Raw genomic sequence first — 13,160 nt, 5'->3', positions numbered from 1 at the left:
GAGTCAAGTAACATATTTTCTCTTTTCTTTTCTATTTTTTTCTATTTTTTTCCTAAAAAGCTAAATGCACCGATATTTTCGATGTGTTTTGGAACTTGGTAGCAGTTTGGGGAATGATATTTTTAATATTATAATCATTTCTGTCAAAAAATAATAGTATAATCATAATACTATTATATATATATGAATGAAAACTTGACAAGACTAAAAGTTTGATAATAAGATATATCTTATTGTGTTTCCACTGCTATGTAAAAATGATTTGAGAGAAAAATAGTGTGGTATCTTTTAAGTAGAGTTTTAGATTCAAATTTTGTAAAGGGAAAATTTGTAATTTGGAGAGGAAATTAGTAAAATTTTCAATTGGATATTAGTTAACGAAAAAATTGGTAAACATTTTGCATGTATTAGTGATCCAAAAATATGTTTGAGAAAATTATATAAAATTAAGTTTAGATTCAAAACAGTGAAAGTAATAGTTTCTTACCTTTGCGGAAGAAATTTTTAATTTGCATGAGTATTGGCAAAAACATTTTTATAGCTTAATACTATAATATTATTTTACTAGTATCTCCATGTTTCTATTGGTATACATGTTTAAATGTAACTTTTATCAACATATTTAAATAAAACAACTTTTATCAAAATAATTTATCTCATTTTAATCAAAATCAAAATTAATTCTATAAAATGAAGTCGACTCAAAATTAATTTTACAATCATCCATCCGAATACTTTTACTAATAAAATAAAGTTGTAGTGGTTCATAAATTTTTCCATATTTTCCTTAATTGATTGTAAAATATTTGCAACAATTAAAAAATAAACAGAATCTAGTTAGTTTATTAGATCCATGTTGGATGGCCCACGTCCATTATTGATTTTGAAGAGGAAAGCCCCACACTTGATAACTCGTCTTAAGGTTGTTGCATTTGGAATGTGTGTAGGTGGACCATGCCCGTAAGACTTTTACATTTAGTAATAGAGTAAAATACACTGAATCCCAATTCTACTGCAAACAAGGAACCCCCTCTTGAACACCCAATTCAAGTCATTGCCAGAATTCGTGGCTGTCCAAATTGAAAGGGCAAGCCGCTATTCCTTCTTCAAACCAGTTCCATTTGTGAGAGCATGAATCACTTTTCATGGGTTTTTTTTTTTTTTTTCAATTCTTCAACGAGTTCTTGGATTTGTAGTCTTTCAAATTTTAATGTTCTCGAATAGTTTTTTTATTGGCTTGTTGTTGTACCTATTTCGTTGTAGTCTATTATTGGTTTATCTATCGAGTATGAGATATATAAAAGCATCTAATACCCTTAGAAACTACTGTGACGTTTCATTTGTTCTAGTAATTTCTTTGCAGAAATTTACGTTGAGCAAATGACTTTTGTTTATAAAAAATCTTTCAAGTTTTGAAGAATTTGTATTGTATTGAACTTGATATGTTTTTATTCACGTTCTTCGTTGCCTATCTTGCTCAATTTTTAAAGTTTGTCTTCTAATTTGTTTCGTTAATAGTAATTAAGTGAATTCCAAATCAAATGGTTCAACAGGGGATGGCCATTTTTGGATGGTGGCTTCCATTTCATGTGCTGGAAAATCATGAGCAAATAAAGAAAGGGGATGGGGACATTTATGGAAAAAATAAAAAATAAAAACCCATGTACCAGTCGTGTGTGTGCTTCTGTTAAAGTTAAGGCGTATTGAGGTGAGGGGTAGTCTGTCTTATGAAAGATAATATATCATGGGGGATTTATGTAGGTTGAAAAAAATTGAGGGATATTTAACTTTTAATAAAATTAGAAACGAAGCTATTAGAGAGACCATATTAGAAACGAAGCTCTTAAAGTACCTTCAATTTATGTAGTCTGTCTTAGGAATGTAAGTTCAACAAAAGAAGAAGGGTTTCTAACTCAGAGGTGAAAATAGGAGACCATATTATCCCTCAAGTCACACGGTTTAAATATCTTGGGTCTGTAATACAGGATGATGGGGAAATTGAAGGGGATGTGAATCATCGCATTCAAGCAGGATGGATGAAATGGAGAAAAGCATCGGGAGTGTTATGTGATGCAAAGGTACCGATCAAGCTAAAGGGAAAGTTTTATCGAACTGCGGTAAGACCGGCGATTTTGTACGGAACAGAATGTTGGGCGGTCAAGAGCCAACATGAGAATAAAGTAGGTGTAGCGGAGATGAGGATGTTGCGGTGGATGTGTGGTAAGACTCGACAGGATAAAATTAGAAACGAAGCTATTAGAGAGAGGGTTGGAGTAGCGCCTATTGTAGAGAAGATGGTGGAAAATAGACTTAGGTGGTTTGGGCATGTAGAGAGAAGACCGGTAGACTCTGTAGTGAGGAGAGTAGACCAGATGGAGAGAAGACAAACAATTCGAGGCAGAGGAAGACCCAAAAAGACTATAAGAGAGGTTATAAAAAAGGATCTCGAAATTAATAGTTTGGATAGAAGTATGGTACTTGATAGAACATTATGGCGGAAGTTGATCCATGTAGCCGACCCCACCTAGTGGGATAAGGCGTTGTTGTTGTTGTTGTATTTAACTTTTAATAAAAGCGATTTATTTACAAGAGATTCGTATAAAAGCAGAAACTATTGTGTTTGGTTACAATAATAAAAAACACTTTTTTAATTAAAAGTGATTTTTAACTTGATTGGCTATGGTAATTGTAGAAGTACTTTTTATTTTAAAATTACATAAAAGACCTCCACTCACAAAAGGTAAATGTCCCCAGTTAAAGCACCTGCTAGTTAATTTTCAAGTCACCAAGACATCACCAACCAGTGAAAACTTCCCTGTTCCTAAGTTATATCATCCATGAGTATTTAACAAACCAGAAACCTGAATAATTCCTAGGCTAGCAAACCTTTGAACACTTCATCCCCTTCAATTAATAATGTGACACTTTGTATCTGATCCACCCATATACCATTCCTAGAAAAGTACCTTTAACACCAAAATTCCCTTATAATAATGTATGAGCTTCACAAATTTTCATAGATAACAATTGCATAGACAAATACTGGTTCCAAAATCTCCCATTGGCAATGAATAAATATTCTGCTAACAGAGTTAAATGTATATACACAAGGCACTGTATAGACTGAATCAAACATCAGCATTTCATAATCATGCTACTCATTGATACAAAAATAAAACCACAAACAATATTTATCCAACACAACATTACCAATTTCCAACAATAAACCCCAAAGCCCCTGGGGACAACATTGACCCTCCCTTCAAACAGAAACCCACGACAGATTCCATCCCCATTCCCAGAAAAAGGTTATCGATCCCCCGCCACTCGTCCCCCTTCGTGGCGCGGCGGCCCCAGAGCGCCAATTTCTCGACTCTTAGGCGGAAAAGCAAACCCTAACGCTGCCTCCAAAGACCTTGAATCTGGTGGACTCCCAGAAGGCGCGGAACATCTCCAGCGGCGTGCGCGCGACGACGTCCCGCTTGAGGGTGTCGAGGACAACGCAGAGGGGAAGAATGGTCACGGAAATGGAAGCTTTGTCTCTTAAGAGGAGGGGTGGTTTCTGTCCAATATTTTTATTAAACCCTTCCCTGATTTCTCAAAGTTACATCCCCATCTGCTTATTTACTCCAAGTAGCTTATCAAGTAAGCAGTTTTTCAGCTTCTACTTTTTTAAAAAATAAGCTTACACAGATGCACCCATGAGGTGTAATAAGTCTTAACCTCAAGCAGGACCCATGTAATTTATTTTTAGTAATATAATAATTATATAATGGTGTTATTATTTTAGATTTTTAATTTTTATAAAACGAGTAAATTTTGATTTTTAGTCATGTAGAGTTTTTTTTTGTTATTCTTTCAAGATCTGACATCATTATTTTTTTTTCTTTTAAATATTACTTAATGATTTATTTGGTCCTAGGAAGATGTACTCAAATTATTGAATTTTGGAAATCACCAACTTAATACATGAATGTGTAGATATTATGATAAATTAATTCTATCATTAATCTTTTGTTGTTTTTGTTAATTTTAATGGCGACATGACACGTCGTTACTCCTAGGATAAATTCATGTAACGAATATGAACTACATACTTTGTGTCAAGTTAGAGTGATCAATTTGTCACTAAAATCTAATAATCTTTTACCCCTTAATCTTTTCATTCACAACAAGTAGGAGAAAGCTTGGTCATTCCTCCTTCTCACACCTTGCATTGCAAGTAGTGAATGATAATGGCCTGTTTGAGGACAATAATAATTCTTTTTTTGGCTATTGTGTAAAGATAAGATGCAACAATTCCTTGAAGATAAATGACGACTTTGTGAACTATTTTGTCAATTATATTTTTTGGACCATTTTGATATTAAGTATCAAAAGTGTAGGACCATTTTGAGAGTTACTTGCAATGTTAGTTATTTTTTCCAAACCGATTTCATTTGATTTTTAGTCTATTAGACCACTTCCATCATCAAAAGTGAAATTATAACCCAACCTTGACATTAAAATTAAAGTCAATGGAACATTCTCTGTACTCAAATGAGTATGACACTAGAAAATATTTTTCATGAAATCACAACACATTTTAAACATCAACCGCAAACAAGTGACATATCACTAACAAACTACATAAAAAATAAAATAATGAAAAAATCTTCAAAAATTTCACTTTGTAGACCAACAAATTAACTTTCACAACAAATTATTCCTTCCATTTCTCATCATCACCAACATGAACTCGTTCAAAATAATCACATGATTCATTTTTCTATAGAAGAAAAAGTCACATATTATAAAACAAAAGGCAAAAACATGGGAGGTAACCAAATACATTTATACCAAGATTATCAAACCTTTGGCAATGAACATGTGTGGAACAACTTCCTTAGGTTCTTAGCCTTTTTCAAAGTTCTAATCACAACATTTTTCTCACAATTATAGTAAACAACATTATCACCATTGTAATGTGAAGAAAAGATAAACTCACATGAACCTTCCAATTTGTTTTCGTATTTGTAACTTTTGTTAAATTCGACCCACCTTCAACGTAGTTTAGGGAAATTACACAAAATGTGAAGCTTTCATTTGGAGAAAAGGGATGAAAAAGAAATGAAAAAAAAAGCTTAGTCAATGATTGAAAGAAGTTTTTTTTTTATATATAATTTCTACTAAAGAGATGTTACCAAATTAAGATTACATGCACTAATAAAAATTCATCTATTACAAACGTATTATAATTGTGTCTTTATAGATGAATTGATGTGAGTAAAAATTGTTAATGTGAATAAGAAAAAAAAATGACTAAGGACAAATTGATGATCATAGTATGATAATATACATCCTATCATAATCTATTATAATGTATTGTTTACTGTGTTAATAAAATATGCTAATGTTATATTATCTCTTATTTTATTTTGTTGGTCTAGTATATTATTATAAATTTAAAACACATTTAAGCTAAAATATGTATTTTATATCATGAACAAACGTTTTTATATTATAATTATATAAAAATACACATGTATTATACACAATAAACAAACTAAAATATTAATTAATTTTTATTCCTGATTTCATCTTAATAAAATAATAATCATGTATAACTTCACACACTCTCACACACATATATATTCTTTCATTTAACCATAAAAATATAGTTTTTTTAATTTAAAATTCAATTAAAACTTTAATGTTGAAACCAAAACCTCATTTTTTTATCCGTAAATATCTCACCCTAAAATCACTTTTTATCGTCGAAACATTAAAACTAACAATGCTCAATAATAAATTAACTACAATTTTTTTTTCCGACAACAATCAATCATAACAAAAAATATATTATTGTTATTTATTAAAATATTTTTTTTCCCGCTAACCCAAACACGCTTTCGTGAAACTTTCCCGTTGTTTTGAACTTCAAAATCGTGCCTTCTCCTCGCTGGGCTGATACACAAACCCGCACAGTATCGATCACGAACCTATCCTCGGCCCTCGCTTGGCTCTCACTAGCTGATACACTCGCACGCTGTCGATCTCGAACGAAAGTTCAAACGAAAATCTCGTTACGACCGAAACCCTATTCCCCTCTTTCACTAGCCATGAACGTTCTGAACGTGGCGGAGAAGCCCATGGTGGCGAGGACGGTGGCCACAATCCTCTCGAGGAACCAGAACATGCGAATGAGAGAAGGGCGTTCCCGCTACAACAAGATCTTTGAGTTCAACTACACCATTCGCGGCCAGCCCTGCCACATGATCTTCACCTCCGTCACCGGCCACCTCATGGAACTCGAATTCGACGACCGTTACCGCAAGTGGCACTCCTGTGACCCCGCCGATCTCTTCCGCGCTCCCGTTCATAAATTCGTCCCCGAGGTCCGCTTCCAAGAGCGCTACTCCTCTCTATCCCTGTCGTCTCTGTGTGTTTAATTTTAATTTTCTTAATTGTAATTTGATTTGTTTGCGTTTTGAATCCTAGGACAAGAAGGATATCAAGAGGACGCTGGAGGAGGAAGCCAGGAGGTGCCAGTGGCTTATTTTATGGCTCGATTGTGACGTTGAGGGCGAGAACATCGCGTATGAAGTCATTGACGTGTGCACTGCAGTGAATCCTCACCTTACCATAAAGCGTGCTTGGTTTTCTACATTGATTGACAGGTTCAGCGTCGAGTCTTGGCTGTTTTTTTTTTTTTTTTTGCTGTTATGTTGTCTAATTGTTGATGCTTTTCATAGGGATATCCATAATGCGGCACAAAATGATCTTAGAGATCCGGACAAGAGGGTGGCTGATGCTGTGGATGTTAGACAGGTGACTAGTTGCCTCTTTCTAACCCACTTGGAGCCGACTTTTTCCTAGTTTTCTAGGATTTGGTTTTGTTTTATTTACTAATTATTACATTTTGTGGGCATGATGCATGATTATTTAGTTTTTTTGCCCCATAGGAAATAGACCTTCGTATAGGTGCTTCTTTCACCAGATTCCAGACCATGTTAATGAAAGATGCTTTTATCATTGACACTGCTACAGATGACAGAAATCGTGTCTTAAGTTACGGCCCTTGCCAGGTGTGCTTCTCTTTAAAATTAGATCGTGTATTGTTTAGCTTTTAATTGTGTTTGAAAAGGTATTTAGTTCTTATGAATTTCCGTTGTACTTGTTTTGACAATAGTTTCCTACGCTTGGATTTGTCGTGGAAAGATTCTGGGAGATACAAGCTCATGAGCCAGAAGAGTTTTGGTCAATCATTTGCTCTCATGAATCAAAGGAAGGCACTGCTGAATTTAGCTGGATGTAAGATACAAAGCTTTTGGTCATGTTTCTTGTTGTGCATCACTGATTGCAGGCTTTGATGTAATCTGAATTTATTTGGCAGGCGGGGCCGCTTGTTTGATTATACTTGTGCAGTTATAATATATGAGATGTGTGTTGAGGAACCAACGGCAACTGTGAGTCTTCTTCAAAGCTTATTGTTGAGAATCAGGAATTTAATGTATAATGATGTGATAGGATATGATATCTAATTTATAGGAAACCGAATATCCTCTAATTATGTGTAATCCATACTACCTGTCTATATAAACAAGCATCCGCTCTGTACTCTAACACATGGTTTCAATCTATTATCCCTATATATTTTCTCTCATTTTACATGGTATTAGAGCTAGGTTGAGGGAATAAGGAAAAATTGTTCCTCACCGAGGATTCATTGTCCCCGGTGAGTCTTTTTGCTCACTGCCTTTCTTCTATCATTCTTTTTCCAATTTCTGATTGACCTTTATACTCACCGCACCTTTTCCGGCGATTCTTCCACTTTTTTCTGCATTCTGGTGGCCCTCTCTTGTTGTCACCCTTCTCTCCAAATCTCGATGGACCTTGCTGCTCATCACCCATCTTCCGACAACCCTTTTCTCCTTTCTCAACAACTTTTCCGCTCACTACCGACCACCGTCACTTTTCTGGTGACCCACTATCCCTGAGTGAGCCCTTTCGCTCATTGCCCTTCTTCCGGTCAGCCCTTTTACACGCTGCACTTTACCGGCGAATCTGCTTCATTTTCTGGCCAACCACCATTGTTCTGGTGGCTACCATCTCTCTGGCCAACTTTTTGGCCGACAAACCCACCATCAAGAGCTCCCGCTGCCGATCTACCCGATGCCGTCGAAGGCGTTCCTCTGACATCAGGTGTGCTCTCACACGTGTTTCCTAGGTGCTGTCAGGAAGTCCTACAATGCCTACCTCAATTCTCGGGGTGCAACTTATATGTCTGTTGGACAACTTTACTTAGTACCAACGGGTTTTAAGCTGAAATCTAACTGGTGCGCCACATAGCATTAGTGCCAGAAGCTATCCCAGCGCATGGCGGCGCGTCCGACAACTTTTTCGGTCGTGATTTCTAGCAACTTTTCTGGCCACTGCCGCGGCTGCCAGAAACTTTTCTAACCGGTGACCCCATCACCTGGATTGACGCCCACCGATCTACACAACGGTGGTGACGAAGGCCTCATCGAAGATCTAACACGCCCTCACCCACGTGTTATTTCGCACGCCTGACTTAGCCTAACAATGCCTTCAGCCAGCGCGTGGCAGTGTGTCCAGCGTCGATTCCGATATCGACTTCCGACACGGTGGTTGCCCTTCCAACGCAACTTGCCCCTTGTAGTTTTGCATCAATCAAAACACTTTTAACAGAGCCCCTCTTCTGCCCCCGGAGTTTCAACTCCATTGGACGTGTTTTTGGCGAAAACCCATTTTGCACCATGTTTGGTTCCCATTTTTGTTTCTCTCTACAACGGTTTCCACTATTTCGTCTGTGTCCTACATGCATTGGCCTTTGTCTTTCTCCCAGATGCATTGTATCTGTCCCAAAAGCAGTGGACCTAGTTTTTCAAGTTTTAAATAATTTTGGGTCTCCACTGTTCGTTTAGCTTCTAGTTCTTGGTTTTAAGAAGATCGAAACTTGCTTTGAATTTTCTTAGGCTGATGGATATTCCAACTCTGTCTTCCTAGCAATATTCCTCAATTTCACCAAGATCCTTGAGTCGCCTTCAAAATATTGGTTTGAAGCTTCCAAATGTGGCTCTTAAGAAGGTCAAAACTTGCTTGCTTTGATAAAAACATAAAATTGAGTTCCACCAAAAAACAATGTTTGAAAGGCAACTTAAGGATGTTGGCGAAGTCAAGGAATATTGCTAGAAAGATAACATTGCCAAGGATTTAATGTATAATGATATGATAGGATATGACATTAAATGAGAGTAAATATACAGGGATAATAGACTGAAATCGTGTGTTAAAATACACATCAAATGCTTGTTTATATAGACAGGTAGTATTGAATACACATAATTAGAGGATGTTCAGTTTCCTCTAAATTAGATACCATATCCTATCACATTATTATACATTAAATTCCTGATTCTCAATGCTTATGATTGAATATATGTTGAATTTAAAGTAATTTCTTTTATTATTATATTAATTACCTTTCAGGTCACAAACATTAGACAACAGGAGAAGCCGAAATATCCTCCATTTCCTTTAAATACTATTGAGCTTCAAAAACGTGCTTCAAGATACTTCCGGATGAGTTCTGATCACACAATGAAGGTGAGTTAATATTAGATTCTGATGTTTCAGAGAATATGTAAAGGGTAATGAATGATTTTATCACTTACTGAAATACTCAATATTGCACATATTTATAGATTATAGATTTATAGACACTCAAGTAGAGTGCTCTACAAGCTTGGGGTACATTGCTGATTCAACCCTGATGTGACAGTTATCAGATTGTTATAACTAACTGCCATTCAGTTACAGAGAATGTTTTTTTTTTTTTATCAACAAAAATCAATATATATATATAAATAATTTGGAGTACCAGAGGTACTAAATTTACATAGTCAGGGAATGCCATACAAATGGTTCCCGAAACAGACAAAAACAGTCTGAATAGGAACTAGACTATGGCTACATTTGAAATCTGCATCTGCTACTATCCTATTTGTTCTATCCTCTGCTAATACAGGAAACCCTGTCTAAGGTTACTTGACCATTGGTTAAAATGGATTGTGAAGTCTTTCTCTAAGCTTCTAAGCCAAGTCCAAAGTAGGAATGTTGCATTTTCAAACAATTTGTTAGCATTGGAAAACAGTATTCTATTTTTGAGTTGCCAAATAGACCATGTTAAAGCCAACCACCAATACTGCCATCTCTTCATCCTTATGCCTTCAGCCTGAATATGTGTATGTTGAAGGAAATGATGTTTTGGAGTTAGCGGGAAAGCACCTTTAATATTCAGTCAGGACATGGTTTTCCACCAGATAGGTTGGATTTTGCTGCAGTGAATGAATAAGTGGGATGCCTCCTCCTCCTTTCTTCTGCAAAAAAGGACAAAGACATATCTGTGATTTGCACCTGTCTCCTCAGCAAATTTTGTCTTGTTGGCAATCTGTCCCTAAATAACCTCCACGCAAAGACCGCGATTTTGCTTGAAATCTTTATTCTCCATAACTCCTCATAGCAATCCTCCTGACTTCCTGCTGCTGTTCTCTCTGGCCAACCTTTAGTCTAGGATATTTTTCTGCTAGTGTCTCCTCCCCACAAATCCACCTATCCTCCCAGAACTTGATTCTATCTCCACATCCTACCTTCCATTTCAGTCTGTTTTGAAAAACCCGACCCTGATGTGAGTGAAGGAGAGCCATTTTTAAATCCCTCCACCATATTGATTCAGGGCCTACTCTAGCTGCTTCATCCAGGCTCCCCACCCACCTACTACAAAGACTAGGATACTAGTATGTACCGATATACACTAACACTGCCCCCACAAACTCAGGGTCATTTGATAATAATCAATGACTCTGAGTTTGTTCCTCAAGTAACAGAAGTGGGCCTTGGATAAAGGCTTGGTGAGAACATTAGCAAGCTAATCAGAAGCAGGGACATGAATGTTCACGAGGGAGTGATTCAGAATCTATTCTTGAACAAAAATTATGTCTAACTCCATATGTTTGGTCCTTAAGTGCAAAACAGGGTTGTTACTGAAAGCAACAATGCTTTGATTGTCACTGAAAATAACTGGTGTGTCACAACTGATCTTTAATTCCTTAAGTACTGACTGAATACAGAGAATTTCAGAAGCTGTAATTGCAAGACTTCAGTATTCTGCTTCAGCATTTGACTGAAGAAAATGCAGTCACCTAAAGTGGACCTTTTGTCATTAACGTCCAAGGTTCAAACCGCATCACAAAATGTAGAAAGACTATATTTGTCTGGATTGGGTGTTGGCTACAAATTCAAGCCGTAAGAGTGTCCCAGAATATCTAAGTATGCACTTGACTGCCTTCCAGTGATCTAACAAAGGTTGAGCCATAAATTGCAAACCTTGTTAACACTATAATCAATCTCATGTCTAGTAACAATGATGTCAAATCTTGTAGATGAATCATTCCAGATTTGTGGGATTGAGTTTAGGGGAAATACATTTAAACCGAATCAGATCAGATCTATTATATGAAGTTTTTATCTTGTTTATTGTTTATCCTTTATTTCTCTCTCTCTCTCTCTCTCTCTCTCTCTTTTTATGGGAGATTTAATTCCTGTTTATGGGATATTTATTTCCCTTATTTGTAGCTGACTGACTCTGTATAAATACTGATTCTACCATTATTCTGAATTCAGTGAGAAATAAAATATTTTCTCTAAACCTAGAAATGGTATACTGTAAAGGACTCAATGGAGTGATACAGTGCAGGATTATCCATATACTCAAATCCATATTTGGAGAGTTTCAGCGCCCTAGGCAAAGGAGTAGATATACCTTTAGCATTTGTCTTCCCAACTTTGGCAAGCAGATCTCAAATATATTTAGACTGTGAGAGGAGTAGAAAGTCGTTTAGGCTCGATGCCTAGAAAGTATTCTAGATCACCTAGTTGCTTAAAGGAAAAATCAAACGGAAGTTGAGAGATGACATATTGTGGTAGACTAGAAGAGGAGCCTGTAAAGATAATGTCATCTACGTAGATGAGTAAATAAAGACAGCCAACAATGGTCTTGAGAACTAAGAGAGATGGATCACATTTACTTTGAACAAATTGAAACCCAATGAGGGTTTTAGTAAGCCTCTCTTACCAAGCTCGGGGAGTTTGTTTCAAGTCATAAATAGCTTTCTGAAGTAACAAGAGCATATTTTTTTAATTCAAAGCCCGTGGCTGTGTTATAATTATCCTCCTCCGACAATCCATTTAAATATGCATTGTTGACATCCACATGTTGAATGGCCCGGTTACTGGTGAGAGCAAAAGTTAGACTAAGTGTAATAGTCATGATTATCAAACTTTCGAATTAACTCGCTAACTCTTATGAGTTTATGAGTTCACTTACCCTCTGGGAGTTAGTTCGTGTGCAAACTCTTTTTTTAGTAGACTCTATGCAAACTCGGTAGACTCTTGAGTTTATCACTAAGTCAACGAGTCAACAAGTTCAAAAAATAAGACCAAAACACTGGTCATTTTGGATTGTTTTCTGTTCGTTTAGGATTCAACATACCTTAATTTGGTGTGTTGTTCCTGAATCGTAGAACTCTCACCTCTAACAACATCAAATCCTTGTTCTCCAACAACTTCGATCTATTCCTCAATGGGAATGTTCTACCACTACTATTATCTTCACAAGTTATTATCTAGTAGTGATGCATTACTAGACTTGATTATTTAAGTATTATGGAATTTATGGTTTACTATTTTGTTTTATTATGTTGTTGAAATGTTTAATTGGTATGTTATTTATAAGTATTTTGTTATTATTTTTATATGAAGTAGATTCTTACAAGTCGAGTCCGCGAATTGTCTATGGATCTCCCTCGAGTCTATGTAGACTCTCGAATTTGATAACCTTTGTTACCAGCTTCACCATTGGAGAGAAAGTCTTCGAATAATCACACCCAAATTTTGATGAAAGCCCTTAGCAACTAGGTGGGCTTTGTACCTATTAATGGTACCATTTGTATTTTCTTAAATCCATTGACAGTCTTATCAAGTGGAAGGGTAGTGAGTTGCCATGTTTTGTTATCTATTGAAGCATCATATTTAGGCTGCATAGTATGCCTCCAAAGAGGAGAGCATTGGGCTTGCTTGTCAGTGGATGCTTTTGCTAC

The 13,160-nt window shown here is 36.2% G+C and overlaps 1 protein-coding gene and 1 non-coding gene across 5 annotated transcripts in view; both read left to right on the top strand.

The window, feature by feature from the left end:
* Window positions 1-5,876: 5,876 nt before the first annotated feature.
* The window catches only part of LOC100818971 (DNA topoisomerase 3-alpha), a 50,637-nt gene continuing 43,353 nt past the window's right edge, over window positions 5,877-13,160 (top strand). For all 4 annotated transcript variants that reach the window (XM_006581715.4, XM_006581714.4, XM_006581713.4 and 1 more), the window contains exons 1-7: window positions 5,877-6,377; window positions 6,481-6,659; window positions 6,735-6,810; window positions 6,945-7,067; window positions 7,172-7,293; window positions 7,376-7,448; window positions 9,493-9,609. In XM_006581715.4, the coding sequence (XP_006581778.1) occupies window positions 6,102-6,377; window positions 6,481-6,659; window positions 6,735-6,810; window positions 6,945-7,067; window positions 7,172-7,293; window positions 7,376-7,448; window positions 9,493-9,609 (966 nt within the window). In that variant the 5' untranslated portion in view covers window positions 5,877-6,101. The remainder of the gene's footprint in view (window positions 6,378-6,480; window positions 6,660-6,734; window positions 6,811-6,944; window positions 7,068-7,171; window positions 7,294-7,375; window positions 7,449-9,492; window positions 9,610-13,160) is intronic.
* Window positions 10,091-10,289, top strand: MIR5779 (microRNA MIR5779). The gene has a single exon (NR_126637.1). It is a non-coding gene; the product is annotated as a microRNA MIR5779 (primary transcript).

Source organism: Glycine max, chromosome 6, assembly GCF_000004515.6.
Source record: "Glycine max cultivar Williams 82 chromosome 6, Glycine_max_v4.0, whole genome shotgun sequence".
NCBI lineage: Eukaryota > Viridiplantae > Streptophyta > Magnoliopsida > Fabales > Fabaceae > Glycine > Glycine max.
Note: the sequence above shows the minus strand (reverse complement) of the source record. Positions and strands in the feature narration are given on the sequence as shown.